Raw genomic sequence first — 14,786 nt, 5'->3', positions numbered from 1 at the left:
ATTCCTACCTTTAGTCAGTCTTTGCACAAATCCCTAAATGTCATTTTCCTTATATTTTTGATTTAAAAGAACAAAAACACTCATAGGAAGTCTGATGCACAAATGTACTGGACAATGAAGATGGTGTCACTTTACTTGGTCTTACATAGTAACTCGTGATTTTTATTGACCTCAATACTTTGACCTCTGCCCCACCCCCCTACTGAGGTCTGAACTTAGGGCCTAGTACTCCCATTCAGTTTTCTTGCTCACTGCTGGTGTCCTACCATTTGAGCCATGCCTCCTACCTGGCTAATTGGAGATGGAGTTTTATGATTTTCTGCCTGGGCTGACTCTGAACTGATCTTCCAGATATCAGCCTCCTGATAGGTTACAGGCATGAGTTACTGGTGCCCAGCTTATTATCACCATTAAAATAACTGTGAAAAATTATGACTGATTTGTTTCCTCATATGCCACTATCACAGTTGTTCATCATAAAAGAGCTATCAGTTGGGAGATTCTAGCTTCATTCCAATGAATCCAAGAAAAAAATTCCAGGAGTACGAGTAAGCAACCAAATAACTGCACATATTCAAGTCAGAACTTTCATTGTTACAAATGAAAACTTGTTCAGAACAAAGTAAATATAGCAGGCCTGAAACTGTGATCCTTAAAGCCAGTGTGTAAGTTGACCAGTGGGCACCTGAAAACTTGGGATTTGGGAAGGGTTTCCACCATCTCCAGAACTGATAAAAGTGGCTCACTGTGCCTAAACTATTTAGACACACAATATGGTTTATGCTGAACATGTGTTTTCCTTCTGGTAGTCTATAAGATTAGTATATAGTGGTCATACAATTCCTACATTACCAGGCTGCAGTACAAAACACTAAGCACTGAGAAACTGTAACTACAGAAGTTTCTTGAGACATTTCACATGTACTGTCACAATTTGTTACTAGGGAAATTAAAAACATCCTTTCCAACTCCTTTCTAAAAAGATTCTTTATCTGTTTTTTCTTCTTTTTTGGTGCTAGTCCTGAGGCTTGAACTCAGGGCCTGGGCTCTGTTCCTGACCTTCCTTTTGCCTAAGGCAAGTGCTCTACCACTTGAGCCACAGCTCTACTTCTGGCTTTTTTGGTAGTTTAGTGGAGATAAAAGAGTCTCGGACTTCACCGCGTGGGCTGGCTTCGAACCACAAACTTCAGATCTGAGCCTTCAAAGTAGACAGGATTATAGGCATGAGCCATGAAAGCCCAGCTTCTGGTTTCCTCTTTTTGTCAGTCATAGGGCTTGAACTCAGGGCCTGGGTGCAGTCCATGAGCTTTTTTGCTCAAGGCTAATGTTCTATCACTTTGAGCCTTAGCTTCACTTCCAGTTTTCTGGTGGTTAACTGGAGATAAGGGTCTCAAAGACTACCCTGCCTGGGCTGGCTCTGAATCTTGATCCTCAGATCTCAGCCTCCGGAGTAGCTAGGATTAAAGATATAAGCCACTAGCTCCTGGCTCTGGTTTCCTCTTGACTTCATCCATGTAACTTTTCTTTTTGCTAGTTTTGCTTTGTATCTTTTGCCTGTAATACATATTAGCTGTAAATACAAGTACAGGCTAAATCTTGTCATTCTTCCACCAAATCTTGAGTTAGTAGTGATCTTGGGAAATCCTCCCAAACACAGACTTCTTAATTTCCTCAAATTATCTATTACAGTAAGACTAATATTCATTAAGTTATCATAAGAACAGAATATGGTATGTGAGGAATAAAGTTTTTCTAATCTCTATCAAGCTACACAAAATTGTAAGATAAATCTGTATTTTAAAAGATAATTTACTGTAAGTTTAGGAAAAATGTTCAAATAGCACAAGGTTGATTAATGTTACAGCATCAATAAATAAACTGAAACCATTTCTAATTGGTTACTTATATATTTAAAAAAAATAAGACATTTACCAAACAATTCAATGTAAACTTCTTGAAGTGTGTGGGCACTACAAAACTGGTTCAGCTCATGGTGGATTTTATTGAAGATTAAGGTCTTGTCATAATCTGCAGTATAGTTTCTCACGATATCAAATACTGAAAGAGAGATATAACCAATGTTTGTTTTACCCACCAATAACCCAGGTATTTTCAAATTCAGCCAGGGTAAAAGAGTTATATATTATTCCTGAGGAAAAGTTTCAACAAAATAATGAAATCAGAAAACATAACTCACAAACCTTTAAACATTCTTTGGGCTCAATTCTCCATATTCTCTTGCACTCACAATACAAACAAGCAAACTTCAAATTCCATATATTATGGAAAATATATATTAGGTTTGAGTTAATAAAGAACTGTTAAAGATAAGGCATGACAGAGATTTGTGCTTTGGCAGCAGCATGAAGATAAGTTAAGAGACACAGGGTTTAGAGGCATAAAAAGTATAAAGCATAATTGTAAAGCAAATATTTAGATAAGGGGTAAAGAAGGACTGCATAAGCCAAGACACAATAAAAGTCAGAGAAAGCAGCTACACTGGCACCTGTCTTGCACTTTCTATTTTTAATCATAATCCATTCAAATGACTTGTGGCCAGTAAACTATAAAGTCATCCCTTCATATCTAATGGAGATTCATTCGAGGATCCCTAAGCACACCAAAATCAACAAACGCTTTATCTTAAATAAAATGGTGTAATATTTGCATGTAAACTATACAAATCCTTCTATATAATTTCCATCATCTCTAGATGGCTTGTAATGCTTAATATAATTCAAATACTTATAGTTATTATACAATTCTGTTTAAGGAATAATAAGTCTATGCATATTTAATACAAGTGTGATTTTATTTTCCGAATATTTTCAATCTGAGGTTGGTTCAATCTGTGGATGTACAGCCCATAGATAACGACTGGCTGACTATGAAAAAAGACAAAATAATTCCTAAAAAAAAAATTTCTAAGAAGTATTATTCAAATCCACTTAACAGTAATGCCCTTGTGGTTCTTCTGTTCTGATTTTCACAATTTGTGTCTGTTCCACTTATGTAAAATTTAACATGACTTAGCTGAGTGCCAATGATGCACGCCTGTAATCTTAGCTATTCAGGAAGCTGAGATCTGAGGATCAAAGTTCAAAGCTAGCCCAGGCAGGAAAATCTGTGAGACTCTTTATCTCCAATTATCCACCAAAAAGGTGGAAGCAGGGCTGTGGGTCAAGTAGTAGAGCACTAGCTTTGAGCAAAAAAAGCTGAGGGACAAAACCCAGGCACAAAAAAAAAATCCCCCAAAACAAAAAACATAGTACACATGGGAATTTGATTAACAAAGATAAAGATCAAAAAGTGAAATCTTTCCTCAGAAGTTGCAATTTTTTTTTTTTTGGGGGGGGGGGGGTCCGGTCGTGGGGCCTGAACTCTGGGCCTGGGTGCTGTCCCTCAGCTCTTCAGCGCAAGGCTAGCGCTCTACCACTTGAGCCACAGCGCCACTTCCGGCTTTTTTCTTTTTCCTTATGTGGTGCTGAGGAATCGAACCCAGGGCCTCATGCATGCAAGGCAAGTGCTCTACCACTGAGCCACCTTCCCAGCCCAAGAAGTTGCAATTTTTAAAACTGAATATTATCCAGTCTGTTTTGTGAAGTTTCGTCTTTACTAAAATGTTTTCTCTAAGGAGTCTGAATGCTTAGCAAGTTACAGCAAATCTTAATTGAAAATATTTCTCCATAGTGACACATCAGTATGACCCCCCCCCAAGAAATTGATCAGTTACAGATTTTTACCATACATTCTAGAAATAAATCAATGTTTACCTTGTTTTTAGATATACTAATGTAAGAATAACTCATAAAGTTGCCAAAAGTCAACTCTGTCCATAATTTGTGACCTATTTCTAACTCTATGCCCTAAAAATGAAAAATATTCTAGATTATTCCTTTATAATTTGTGAGTCTGTAAAAACTTGTTATCTTTTTATTCCTCCCTTACTTGTAAAGTATTTACCATAAGTTTTATAGTTGTAACTATAAAACGACAGAATAGATGGATAACATACCTGCATAAGGAGCCAACATATTCACCACTTCTATCCGGTCAATATAGATCATGACCCCACCACTAAAAACAAATTAATAGAAAAAAGGTGAGTCACTAAATCTATAGAAGAATGCTACAGATAGACCTAGAGAGACCTTGAAATCAAAGACATAAACTTAAAATAGAGTTTAGTCTCTTAAAAGTGTTTCTATACCTCTACAGATGTCAAAGGTGCCCTCTGTAAGATTGCAATAGTAATATTTAGGTCATTTAAAATAGGTAATTTAAAAAATACCTTGGACTTCATATTCCTCTTCTGATATAATTCAATGTAGTAAGTATACTCTAGAAATAACTTGGGCCTTGCTTGCCTTTTACTCCCTAAACCTCTTTAGGGCAGCAATTCTTAAAGTGAGGTCTTCAGACCAGCAGCATCATCACCCAGGAACTTTGTTAGAAATGCAAATTCTCAGGCCTCACTCCGACCTACTGAATCAGAAACTCTAAATTAGATGGCATATATTACAAGTGAGAAGAAAATGGGATGAGTTAATTTTAAACTATCTTTTATTGAGCCAAGTGCTGGGTTATATACTTCATATACACTAATTCTAACCTTTACAATAACTATGTAGGGTAAGTTTTTATTTTTTGACCTGACTTTAGGGAACTAAGCTAAGGAAAGTCATAAAGGCATTGGAGAGGAGTAATGAACATATATGGTAATGTGCTACTTTCATTCTGAATAATTTTGTTATGAACCTTAAACTGCTCTAAAACAAAAATAAAGTCTATTTTAAAAAGCAATCATTAAAGCAGATGTATTAGGAAATGCTGACATACAAAGTTTGGTGTGCTGGTTCTAAAAATCCACTTTTTTTTCAATAACTGATTCCTAAGATAGAAAATTTTTATATAGATAGGATTTTGTTTAAATAATTTTGATATCGACAATCTCTATGGATTGTTGTCATGTCTATATCCAAGTATTTTAAGTGGCTACAATTTTAGGAACAAAAATCCATCTGAATTAAAAGGAAAGGTGGTCACCAAGCAGAAAGCTTACCTTGTTCCACAAGGCACATTTTTAACTTCATCAGTTTGTAGGGTAGTCTAGGGAGGAAAAAATAGCTCATCAAAACTCTTGTCAAAGAACAGCTAGTCCCAGAAGCAAATCTCTAAAGAGCTGCTGAGAGTAAGTACAGGTAGGCTCTATCACAATTTCAGTCTCCAGAGATTTGCTATCAGAACAGTCATTTCTTTTTATATACTGGTAGAAATAAGACTTAAGATTAATACACACACACACACACACACACACACACACACATTTTGTTTTCTTTACACACACACACACACACACACACACACACACACACACACATTTTGTTTTCTTTTCCTGGTTGGTCATGGGCATGAACTTGGGGTCTGGGCATTGTTTCTGAGCTCTCTTGCTCAAGGCTAGTACTCTACCACTTTGAGCTACAGGGCCAATTCTGGTTTTCTGGTGGTTAATTAGAAATAAATATCTCACAGACTTTCCTACCCAGGCTGACTTTGAATTGTGATCCTCAAATCTCAGCCTTCTGAGTAGCTAGGTTTACTGGCATGAGCCACCAGCACCAAGCTAAACCATACTTTATAGCTAAGATTTGGATCAAAATGCATTAGGAAACATTCCATGTTCAATCTACTAGTAAGCAGAAAACTGTAGAGACTCTCCATTGCCTAGAGCTGGCCTGAAACTATAAACGACATGAACCACACATTCACCCATAAGGATACGCTAGCATTTATGTTCTGAACTTTGATTTCATTGTAACATTACTGTTTACACTGAAGATAAAAGATAACTCCTTTATGCATACAAGTACCCTCTGACTCAAAGCTGCCCTTGAACTCAACAGTAAACTTTCATCTCTAAAGCCACAGTCAATATTTTAAATTTAGAACCCAGTGATCTCTTACATGCTTTGTTCAGTTTCCTTTTGAATGTAAGTACCAACACCAGTATCAGTTGCTTTTAGTGAAGTAACAATGTTTCTTGACTGCTTTGCCATGGCTTACCTTTGTTCAGATCCAGAATGACTTCATATTGCATTCTAAGGCCTAGAATAGGTGAGTAGCTAAGAAATATGTTCTAGACACACTGCACCTGGTCAAGTACACAGCAACATACTATATATTTTATTTACTTTGTATTTGTATTGTATTTGTATTTATTTTGTGCTGGAACTAGGGCTTGAACTGAGAGCCTGGGTGATGTCCCTGGGCTTTTATTGCTCACAGCTAGTGCTCTATCATTTGAACCACTGCTCCACTTTTAGCTTTTTGGTTAATTGAACTTTTCTGCCCAAGCTGGCTTCAAATAGTGATTTTCAGATTTCGGCCTCCTGAGCAGCTAGATATGAACCATTGGCGCCTGGCAGCAACATATTGTTTTATGGACTATATATATGGTTTCCAAAGAAGTCACAATGTAACATGACAGATAAAACCCTTACAATCCATAAACAGGTAAAAAGTAAAAGTATAAATTAGCTGTTATGTATTAAGTCATATGGAAATAATCTTGAAGCTTTCAATAGAGGTGTGGTTCAAGTGGTAGAGCATCAGCCTTTAATAGCTCTAGTACTACTAGCATGTACATATGCACAGCCACACACACATGGCAAGGTAAAATATTCCTAAGAAAACAGGGAAGAAGAACAGATTAGGCAGAAAAACAGCTTATAGTTCACGTTGAAGACAATTGGTGTACAATTGATGAAGCAGACTGGGTAGCCTGAAGCAGAAGGCACAATTCAAGTGATGGTGAATTCTAAGAGAACATGGGGGTTAATTATGTATAGGGCCTTGAATGTTGGGTTGGGAATCTAGGCTCGCCCTAATTACATGTAGTTACAAAATTAGCCTTCGGGGGGGGGGGGGGGAGGTTGAAAGCCAAGCATAGTGGTACACACATGTAATCTCAGCCACTTGGGAGAATGACACAAGAGAATATGAATTCTAGGCTAGCATAGGAAATATGAGATTCCCATCTCAAAAAATATAAATGGAATGTGTGGCTGGAGATCTGGCTCAGAGGTAGAGTGCCTGCCTAGCAGGTCCAAGGCTCTGGACTCAATTCCTAGCACTACAAACAAAAGAGGTCCTAATTCCTTTGCCCGTATGACTCACTTGTCTTTTGTAAAGGCACGAACATGCAAAGCTGTAAATCCTTCAGACATAATAATGGAAGGATATAACCATGTGCTGATGGCTCATGCCTATAATTCTAGTTACTCAGCAGGCTGAGACCTAAGGACTGCAGTTTGAAGCTAGCCTGGACAGGAAAGTCCATGAGACTCTTATCTCCAATTAACCACCAGAAAAAAAGAACTAGCCCTGTGACTCAAAGTGGTAGAGCACTAGCTTTTTAGCAGAAAAGCTGGGGGTCAACACCTATGCCTTGAGTTCAAGCCCCATAACTGACCAAAAAAAAAAAAAAAACAAAAAGAAAGAAAGAAAGAAAGAAATAATGGAAAGACACTGTATTTGATTAAATACAAAATTCTAGAACAGAACTCTTTGGGTTCAGACATGGGGGTGATGGTAAACATCAGTTCTAGGTAAAGGAAGTAGGAGGTGAAGAAATGAGCAAAAAAGCTCAGAGACAGCACCTAGGTCTGAGTTCCCCCAGGACTGGCATCAAAAAAAGAAAAAGAAAAGGTATTTCCCAAAAATAACAGGGTATTTATTCTGAAAAATGAGTATGTTTACTTTATGTATACACTGAAGTTTGAGGATTTTTATATTATTTCTCTAACTGTTGCTTTTTCTTTATACATCATATACAGGATTTCATATTTACATATACTTTTCAATTATCAAGTTTGTTAAAACTATTCATTTAAATAGAGCTGGTTTCTATGTCCCAAACATCCCCAAACTAAGAATTTGTATCTTACAAAAAGGATTTTACTAATGTATTTCTTTCCTAGAATACTGTTTCACACATATAACAATTTGGTCACATTGGCTGCAATATCTCTCTCTCTCTCTCTGTGTGTGTGTGTGTGTGTGTGTGTGTGTGTGTGTGTGTGTGTGTGTGTGTGTGTGTGTGTGTGTGTGTGTGTGTGTGTGTGTGTGTGTGTGTGTGTGTGTGTGTGTGTGTGTGTGTGTGTGTGTACTGGGGCTTGAGTTCAGGGGCTGGGGTACTGTTCTTTAGCTTTTTTGCTCAGAGCTGGTACTCTACCCCATGAGCTGCAGTTCTACATCTGGTTTTTCCCTGTTAATAGGAGATAAGAGTCTTTCTTTCCCTAGGTTATTTTCAAGCCATAATCCTCAGATTTCAGCCTCCAGAGTAGCTAAAATTTCAGGAGTGACCTCCTAGCATCTGGCTGATTTTTGGTCAGTGGTGGGACTTGAACTCTGGGCCTGGGCACTGTCCCTCAGCTCTTCAGCTCAAAGCTATTTCTACCACTTGAGCAACAGTGCCATTTCCAGTTTTCTGGTGGTTTATTGGAGATAAGAGTCTCATGGACTTTCCTGCTCGGGCTGGCTTTGAACCATGATCCTCAGATCTCAGCCTCCTGAGCAGCTAGGATTACAGGCATGAGCCACTGGCTCCTGCCTCTTTTATTTTGTTGTATAAGATATACAGTATATTAATGTATACAAAAAAATCCTTTCACTTGTTACTATATAAATCACAATATAGGGCTGGGAAGGTAGCTCAGTGGTAGAGTGCTTGCCTTGCATGCCTGAGGCACTGGGTTCAATTCCTCAGCACCACATAAGCAAAAAGAAAAAAGCCGGAAAGTGGCGCTGTGGCTCAAGTGGTAGAGCACTAGCCTTGAGCTGAAGAGCTGAGGGACAGCGCCCAGGCCCAGAGTTCAGGCCCCACGACCGGACCCCCCCCCCAAAAAGTCACAATATATTTGTTATGTATATAACTAAGCTATGTTTAATGTTATTTTTGCAATATATTTTTTTAATTTTTTTATTGTAAAGATACTATACAGAGGGTTACAGTTACATGAGCAAGGTAATGAGTACACTTCCTATTGAGCATTGTTACCCCCTCCATTGTTTTCCCCCTACCATCCCCCTCCCTACCTTCCCCGAGGTTCTTTTTTTTTTTTATTGTGGTTAAGTGATTACATAATTTCCCAAATTTCACAGTATTGTGGAATAATGATGTTCATTTAAAGTCACAAGTTCATTCTAACTTTCCTGGAGCAAATTGTCTATCACAGTCTATAACATATAATGGTGTACACATATACACCATACATGTGATCAGCAGCATGGGGATATTTAGTAGTGGTTCGATATATTTTTAATAAGTAGTTGTACAAAGGAGTTACCATTAACAAAACAGCTTATGAATTTATCCTTTCTTAAAAATACAATGTATCTTGATCAATGTCACCCCTTTCAACATCTCACCTATTCCTCCCCATACCAATTCTTCTCTTACTTTTAATTTTATACTTTACGCAACGATTTCTTTTTTTTTTTTTTTTTTTTTGTCAGTTGTGGGGCTTGAACTCTGGGCCTAGGTGCTGTCCCTCAGTTCTTCAGCTCAAGGCGAGTGTTCTACCACTTGAGCCACAAAACCACTTTTTTTTTTTTTCTGGTGGTTAGTTGGAGATAAGAGTCTCACAGACTTTCCTGCCTATGCTGGCTTTGAACTGCAATCCTCCGATCTCAGCCTCCTGAGTAGCTATGATTACAGGTGTGAGCCACTGATACCCAGCTCACAATGAATTCTTGACTGCATTCTTTCCCTCTTCTCTCTTCTTCATTCATCTATCCCTTTCTCTCTCTCTCTCTGCAACAGTGTAACTTAAAATACTTCCTTAAAGGAGGAAGAAACACAACCAGGTGTGGTGCTACATACCTGTAATGTCAGCTACTAAAAAGCAGACAAGAGAATCACAATTTGAGAATACCTGGAGCAAAAATTAGTAGTACCTTAGCTCAAAAATAAGCCAGGATGGGGCTGGGAAGTTGGCTCAGTGGTAGAGCGCTTGCCTTGCATGCATGAGGCCCTGGGTTCGATTCCTCAGCACCACATAAGAAGAAAAAAAAAAAAGCTGGAAGTGGCACTGTGGCTCAAGTGGTAGAGCGCTAGCCTTGAGCTGAAGAGCTGAGGGACAGCGCCCAGGCCCAGAGTTCAGGCCCCACGACCAGAACCAAAAAAAAAAAAAAAAAAAAAATAAGCCAGGATAAGCTTCAGGACACTGCTGGCTAATGCCAGAGAACTTAAGCATTATGTTTCTGGCTTTAAACAAAATCTAAAAAAGCCCTTCATCTCTAAAGGTCTGATATCACCATTTCTACTTCTATTAGTGACTGTTTAAGCTGTTGGTGAAGCCATGTAATTAAAACTTCTTTTGCAGATGGTTAACTAAAGTCTACAACAATTAAGTAATATTAAAGATTTACATCCAATTTGTGGCAGAGCAACTCTCCAAATTCCCATACTACATTGTTTCCTGAGAAATCAGGTTAATTTAACAACTTCTAGTATAAATAGAGATCAGAAATATAAATGTGTATAACTTCTGCCCTGAAGAAGCTTACAGAGATTTTTCTGGAAAGAACACACAAAACAACTTAGAAAACTAGACAACAATATTAAAGGAAATAAGATCAAGGATCAAAATTTATAATACAGACTTTAAGAGCTATAGATCAGAAAAGGAATCTGGGTCAAGCCTACAAAAGGTTGGCAAGAATTACACAGCAGAAAAGGAATACAAAGGAGAGATGATAAGGGAAGATTTGACAGCAGGGCTGGTAATGTGGTTTAGTGCATGCATGAAACCCTGGGTTTAATTCCTCAGTACCACATAAACTAAGTTCAAGCCCCAGTATGAGGAAAAAAAAAAAAAAGAGGTGACAGCATTAACCAAAGCAAGAATGAATAAAATTAACATAGGAAAACAGTATGGCAGCATGACTACAGCCTGACTAGTGACTAAGTTTCACTTCAATAAGATACAATGCTTTTCCTAAGCCATTTCAAAGAGAACTGGAAGGAAATCTGGGTGAGGTAGCTATTTACAATTAAGCACCCATTTAGTAGGAAGCCAATACAAAATTATAAATTTTGTAATTACAAAATTGAGTAACTCTTGAGTTTTTTTTTTGTTTTTTGTTTTTTTTGGCAAGCACTCTACCCTTTGAGCCACAGCTCCACTTCTGGTTTTCTGAGTGGTTTACTGGAGATAAGAGTCTCACGGAGTTTCCAGCCTGGACTGGCTTTGAACCACGATCCTCAGATCTCAGCCTCCTGAGTAGCTAGGATTACAGGCGTGAGCCACTGATGCCCAGCTTTGAGTTTTCTTTTTTTTTTTGGGTCCAGTTGTGGGGCCTGATCTCCGGGCCTGGGTGCTGTTCCTCAGCTCTTCAGCTCAAGGCTAGTGCTCTACTACTTGAGCCACAGGGCCACTTCCGGCTTTTTTTCTTTTTGCTTATATGGTGCTGGGGAATTGAACCCAGGGCCTCATGCATTCAAGGCAAGTGCTCTACCACTGAGCCACCTTCCCAGCTCCCCAGCATTGAGTTTTCTTAATTCCTGAAAAATTAGCTGCAGACAGTTAAACTTCCGAATACAAAAATTTAGGATCACACTGAGTTTGCAAAAGTATCCACAGCCTAATCCTGTTTTATCATCTTATGTCAAAAGGTATTTATCAAGTATTACCCATGGCTAAGACATTCTTTTCAATAACCAGACAATTATTTCAAATATTCTGGAATACTGTCAAAATGGTACATTTACTAAGGTTCTACATAAAATTGTGCTAAATGGGAAGGCAAAAATATGTGAGTTTGAAAGCTGTGTATAAAAATCCAGATCCTCAGTGTTAACAGTAGTCCAGGAGGAGCCTGCCTCTATGGAAACCAAACATGGTTCTAAACTAAGTAATCACTGGTTTGTATTTTTAGTTGCGTTCCTAATTCTTGATTTTATTTTGACAGCAGCAACAGAAAACCTGCTGATATTATTATACAGAGGGTAAAAGTCAGTTTTCCCAAGCTGTCTACTTTTAATTGACTTCAAGAAGCAAGATGGTTCAAAATTGTTAACTTGTGCAACAATTCTATTCTAATTTTAAACTCCTGAATTTAAGAAAATACCAACAACTGCTTAAACAATAAGGACATTCATCTTCACCCCTAAGTGTGGTAGCTCCTGTCATACCTGTCTATCTGGAATCCCTAAGTATCACTCACCTGCACAGATCTGAATGTAGTAATGAAAGGCAACATGATATGATAGCCTGGTCCACTGGGGCTAGTTAGTAAAGCTCCTCCCCTGTAAAAAGATGTTTCAATTTGACAAAATTATAAAGATAGGTCTTTCCAAATCTAAAATGCTTTAATAAACATTTACTTTTACTTATGCTACTAAGCTATTAAAGCCTCACTCAGATACTCATGATGAACAACTGTTGATTAAAATACCTATCACAACTAAAAAAGTGAAAACATCAAATTGGACTGCTGTTGTTACACCTTGTTTCATAAGCTCCACGAACTATACCTGAGTCTCGAGAATTGCTCTGAGGCTCAAAGGACTCTCTGGTCTTTAACCTTCTGAGAAATATTTGTTACATTTTTTTTCCTAATGGTTCTCAGATGAGATACTTTATTGTACACATCAAAAGGCAATTCAGAACATAATACCTTTAGTTATCAGGTTGAAAAAAGATACAACCTTTTAAGCTAGGGAAAAAGTTTCTGAGACTAATGATTTTTTTTTAATCTAGCCACAAAGCAATTAAAATACTAGGAAAAAACTTTCCAGGTTTTTAAAAAAAAACAAACAAGAAAATAGCATGGAAAGATGAAGAGAAAGAAGACTCAGAGTATAGAGGTATTTGTTCATCAAATTTAGAGATATAAGAATATGAAAACACATCTTGCAAATTATAACAAGGAGGCATTTGGGAAGCAAATATAATAAAGAAATTCTATTTTGTAAAGTGTATAACAAACTCAAAGAATATTTTCTGTCCTGAAAATACAAATAGGTTTGGACAGGTAATCATAATTAAGAAAAGATGGACTGTGTTTGGAGTCTTATCTTCAAATATTCTTCCCTTGGTTTTACTGTCAGAAAAACAATGAGGAACTGGGTGGAAATCTGGACTAAGATGTTATTTTATATGGTATAACTCTATCTGTTTTAACAGGCTAACCACAAAAATTGTAGTTTTTATTTTCCTCCAGGATTCAGGATAGATTCAAAATACAAATACTAATGCAGGGAGTGATGAAAATCAAAAAGCTGAAGCTCTTTTTAAAAAAAACTACTTTCCCGATTTCTCCACAAATTGGCTTTTCTTACCAATGTATATATATCAAATGAAACTGGTGTTATGCTAAGCCAACCCAACTAGACACATAACCCCACTCTTCCTCGCCTCCACTTAAAAAGGAGTCAGTGCAGAGGGAGCGGAACGGTCCTCCCAGCAATGTGGTGCTTTTGTCCCATCCCTTGAGGTCTAAGGATGCAACAACTGTCACGGTCAGCAAGCCTTTGTAAAACCTAAGCAGATACTGGGAGAGTTTCTTTAATGCAAACAATAACGACAGCCACAAAACAAACCAACCCTCTGAGGAAAACGCATAGAAATGACCAAATTTCCTAAAGAGCATCTGTGGTGAGTGGCTCAGCGACCCCTTCAGCCCCCTGAGGGACTGCTTCCGTCTCTAACGAGTGCCCAACATCTAGACGGGACTCCGCGGCCGGCCGTTGCAAGGGAAGAACTTTCCAGACCCCACGAGGACCGGCGCGGGGTGAGCCTGCGCACGGGGGCTCACCTGTAGTACACGGCCAGGTGTCCTTCCTCGATCTTGTGGATGGAGGCATAGAGGAGGACAACCACCAGCCCCACCACGGCAGCCACCAGAACTCGGGCTTGAGTCATATTCATCCTCGTTCCTCCTGGGTGAGGGCGGAGAAGACTCTCAGTCCGGGGAGGGACGGGCCCGCCCCCGCCGGCAGCACCCGCTCCCTCCGGTGCCCCGCCGCGCCGGGGGGCTCCCGGGCTCCTCGCCCCTCACCCAGGCGGCCCGCCCCGGCGTGGCGAGCGTCGTGACACCCACTCTTCCCCGCCTCAGTGCCGCTCTGCCGCTCCCCTGGCGGAGCGGCACTGAGAAGGGGACCCAGAATCGGGTTCTGGGAAGAGGTTCAGCCTCGGGCTCCCGGATGGGGCCGACCCCGCCGCCGCGCCTCACCGGTCAGTGACGCATCGCCCCCGCCCGCACGTGCAGCCGCTTCCCGAGTCGCGCCAACCGCCGCCACCCGCCGGCCCCGCCCACTCGGTCGGCACTGCGGCTGCGCGAGGACGCAGGGTGACGCACTCCCCACTTCCCTGCGACCTGCGAGACGGGAAGCGGGCAGGACAAAATTCCCCAGTTCTCTGGGACATGCAAATCTTCGAGGGTTATTCATTTCTTTGTGCTCTGTTGATGAGCTGCTCCAGAAATTAGTAGTCTGGAATAAACAGGGACATAAAGAGCTGCGTAGACAAAGGACTGGTCAGTTCTTTCTCATACAGAGAACCTGCTCCTGTCTTTTAGCCTTTCAGAGTTTATGGGGAGCCTTACTAGGGGGGCAGATCCTGCACCTGGGTAGCAGCCAGACTTCGTTAAAAGCAATGTTGCTGGGAAGTTATGAGAGAAAGCTATTCGATCTAACTGCACCATTTGAATTTTGTGTTTTGTTTGAACACCTAATGAAATTGCCAGAAACTTGAGTAGCCCCCCTTTTTTTGTTCTGTAAT

The 14,786-nt window shown here is 39.5% G+C and overlaps 1 protein-coding gene across 3 annotated transcripts in view; it reads right to left on the bottom strand.

The window, feature by feature from the left end:
• Erlin1 (ER lipid raft associated 1) overlaps positions 1-14,309 on the bottom strand; it is a 37,791-nt gene extending 23,482 nt beyond the window's left edge. Inside the window, exons 1-6 of one of the 3 annotated variants that reach the window (XM_069995463.1) lie at positions 14,239-14,309; positions 13,822-13,945; positions 12,229-12,310; positions 5,063-5,109; positions 4,016-4,077; positions 1,933-2,058 (exon numbers count right to left, since the gene is read on the bottom strand). In XM_069995463.1, the coding sequence (XP_069851564.1) occupies positions 1,933-2,058; positions 4,016-4,077; positions 5,063-5,109; positions 12,229-12,310; positions 13,822-13,934 (430 nt within the window). In that variant the 5' untranslated portion in view covers positions 13,935-13,945; positions 14,239-14,309. Of the gene's footprint in view, positions 1-1,932; positions 2,059-4,015; positions 4,078-4,291; positions 4,486-5,062; positions 5,110-12,228; positions 12,311-13,821; positions 13,946-14,064; positions 14,175-14,238 lie in introns of those variants that run through there. The other 2 variants (XM_069995467.1, XM_069995470.1) reach the window with 2 other exon arrangements.
• Positions 14,310-14,786: the final 477 nt, after the last annotated feature.

Source organism: Dipodomys merriami, unplaced genomic scaffold (genome assembly GCF_024711535.1).
Source record: "Dipodomys merriami isolate MVZ:Mamm:240054 unplaced genomic scaffold, mDipMer1.0.p SCAF_102, whole genome shotgun sequence".
In the NCBI taxonomy this organism is placed as follows: domain Eukaryota; kingdom Metazoa; phylum Chordata; class Mammalia; order Rodentia; family Heteromyidae; genus Dipodomys; species Dipodomys merriami.
This window is presented reverse-complemented; position numbering and strand designations above follow the sequence as displayed.